The following is a 1,579-nucleotide window of genomic DNA, read 5'->3' on the forward strand; positions in this document are numbered from 1 at the left end:
GCATTTTTGGCGTACCGAAATAACGTCTCACAAGCTGGTAAGAGAACTGTTTATGCACATCGTGGAACGCTTCGCTCCGCTGTGCTCGAGACGAGACGATTCCAACATGAAATCAACATGCATATGAATCGCCTTTCTCACGTGTTGAGTCCATGTCTATCATCGAAGAAGTTTCACCCAAGTGATATGAAGAACATATTTCACAAACAACTGCAATTTAGCGCGAATATCGGTTGACGCTTTACGTAAAACGGGTGAAACTGGGGAAATATATGTAATCACTTTCCTCAGCTGATTATAGAGATTCTTATGCGAAATCGGGCAGGTGTGTTCAGAAATCACCAGCAGTTTCCCGAAAATTTTTTTCACATTGAGGAAAATATTAAAAACTCTCAAAAATGTAGAATTATGTCTCCGGCATATGTAAGCGACGATATGCATATTTTCCCACACTGGTTTTTAGTCTCCCTGTAGGTGACTTATCCTCATTCGCGCTCGTTCTAACGCTGGAAGGTGTGCGCAATGATTTTGCATTCTCTGAGAATGATCTCTGGTCAACGTTCGTGAAGTAAGAAGGTGCATATTTTTCTATACTCGTTTTACGTGAAGTGGCGTAAAACTCTGTGAAAAAACGTGGTGATATTCGCGGTGATATGCAGTAGTCGTGAAATATATTTTCCACTAGTGTTTTTCATATCACTTTTGATATGCCATTTCACCCGTATAAATGAGTTCATCTGATTGAGGTTTTTTTGCATGAAAGTTTGAAAAAAATCAGTTTTTCTCCTGAAATTTTCCTGGGAGTTCATCAAAAAAATTGAGTTTTAATCTCTTCTGGATCTCTACGATTCATTATTCATTTCTGGGGTATTCTTGTGGCATCAGTTCTGGAGAAGAAAAATTGAATTTTTTATTGTTATGGGGGAAAAAATTTCAGTCTATATGGAAGTGAAAAGCACTTCGTAGTCAAAATTGAACATTTTCATAGCAAGGCGAAAATTATTCTCACTGTTGTTGAAGTTTGTTCATTCTCGTTGGTCATAATTTCATACAATCTCTTTAGATGAATTTTATGATGTTTTCGGAAATTTTCCATTTTTTTTTCATATTGTGGAAATTTACACACGATTTACGGTAGCAGTGTACAGAAAGCAACAATATTCTCCTCACCTGTGGTGGACCATGTGCATACATTTCCATATTCCCCGAGAATCATTACTAATTTTATTGTGTGTGTCGGTGTTAGTATTTGTTGTTGTTATTTTCGAGGTACGGTCCGCTGAAAACAGTGCAGTTGTTGGACTCGGTTTCGGCGCCCGATGTGGCGTTAGTCGAATTCCAAGAGAATTCAGATGCACAAGACTGCCAACGTCATCTAGATGGTCAGTTATTCAGCAGTGTTGAAAAATATGTGAAAATTTTGGGAGTAAATTTTTGTTGGTTTTTGTACACTTATACCCTAGTTTTATAATTGAGAACACTTCTGAGCTCAGCTGAGGAAGGTGTGTATATTTTACAACACTGTTGTTTAGTGATGAAACTTGTAGTTATAGTGGTTTCTGTATTTTCATGTACTAGA

General features: G+C 37.5%; 1 protein-coding gene across 1 annotated transcript in view; it reads left to right on the forward strand.

Moving 5' to 3' along the window:
• The window catches only part of Pmar_PMAR011462 (small GTP-binding protein sar1, putative), a gene marked incomplete at both ends in the record, with an annotated part of 2,255 nt that extends 876 nt beyond the window's left edge, over nucleotides 1-1,379 (forward strand). The window contains one exon of the mRNA XM_002781293.1: nucleotides 1,332-1,379. Within this exon, the coding sequence (XP_002781339.1) occupies nucleotides 1,332-1,379 (48 nt within the window). The remainder of the gene's footprint in view (nucleotides 1-1,331) is intronic.
• Between the last annotated feature and the right edge of the window lie 200 nt (nucleotides 1,380-1,579).

The sequence above is a fragment of the Perkinsus marinus genome (genome assembly GCF_000006405.1).
Source record: "Perkinsus marinus ATCC 50983 genomic scaffold scf_1104296942772, whole genome shotgun sequence".
Taxonomy (NCBI): Eukaryota; Perkinsozoa; order Perkinsida; family Perkinsidae; genus Perkinsus; species Perkinsus marinus.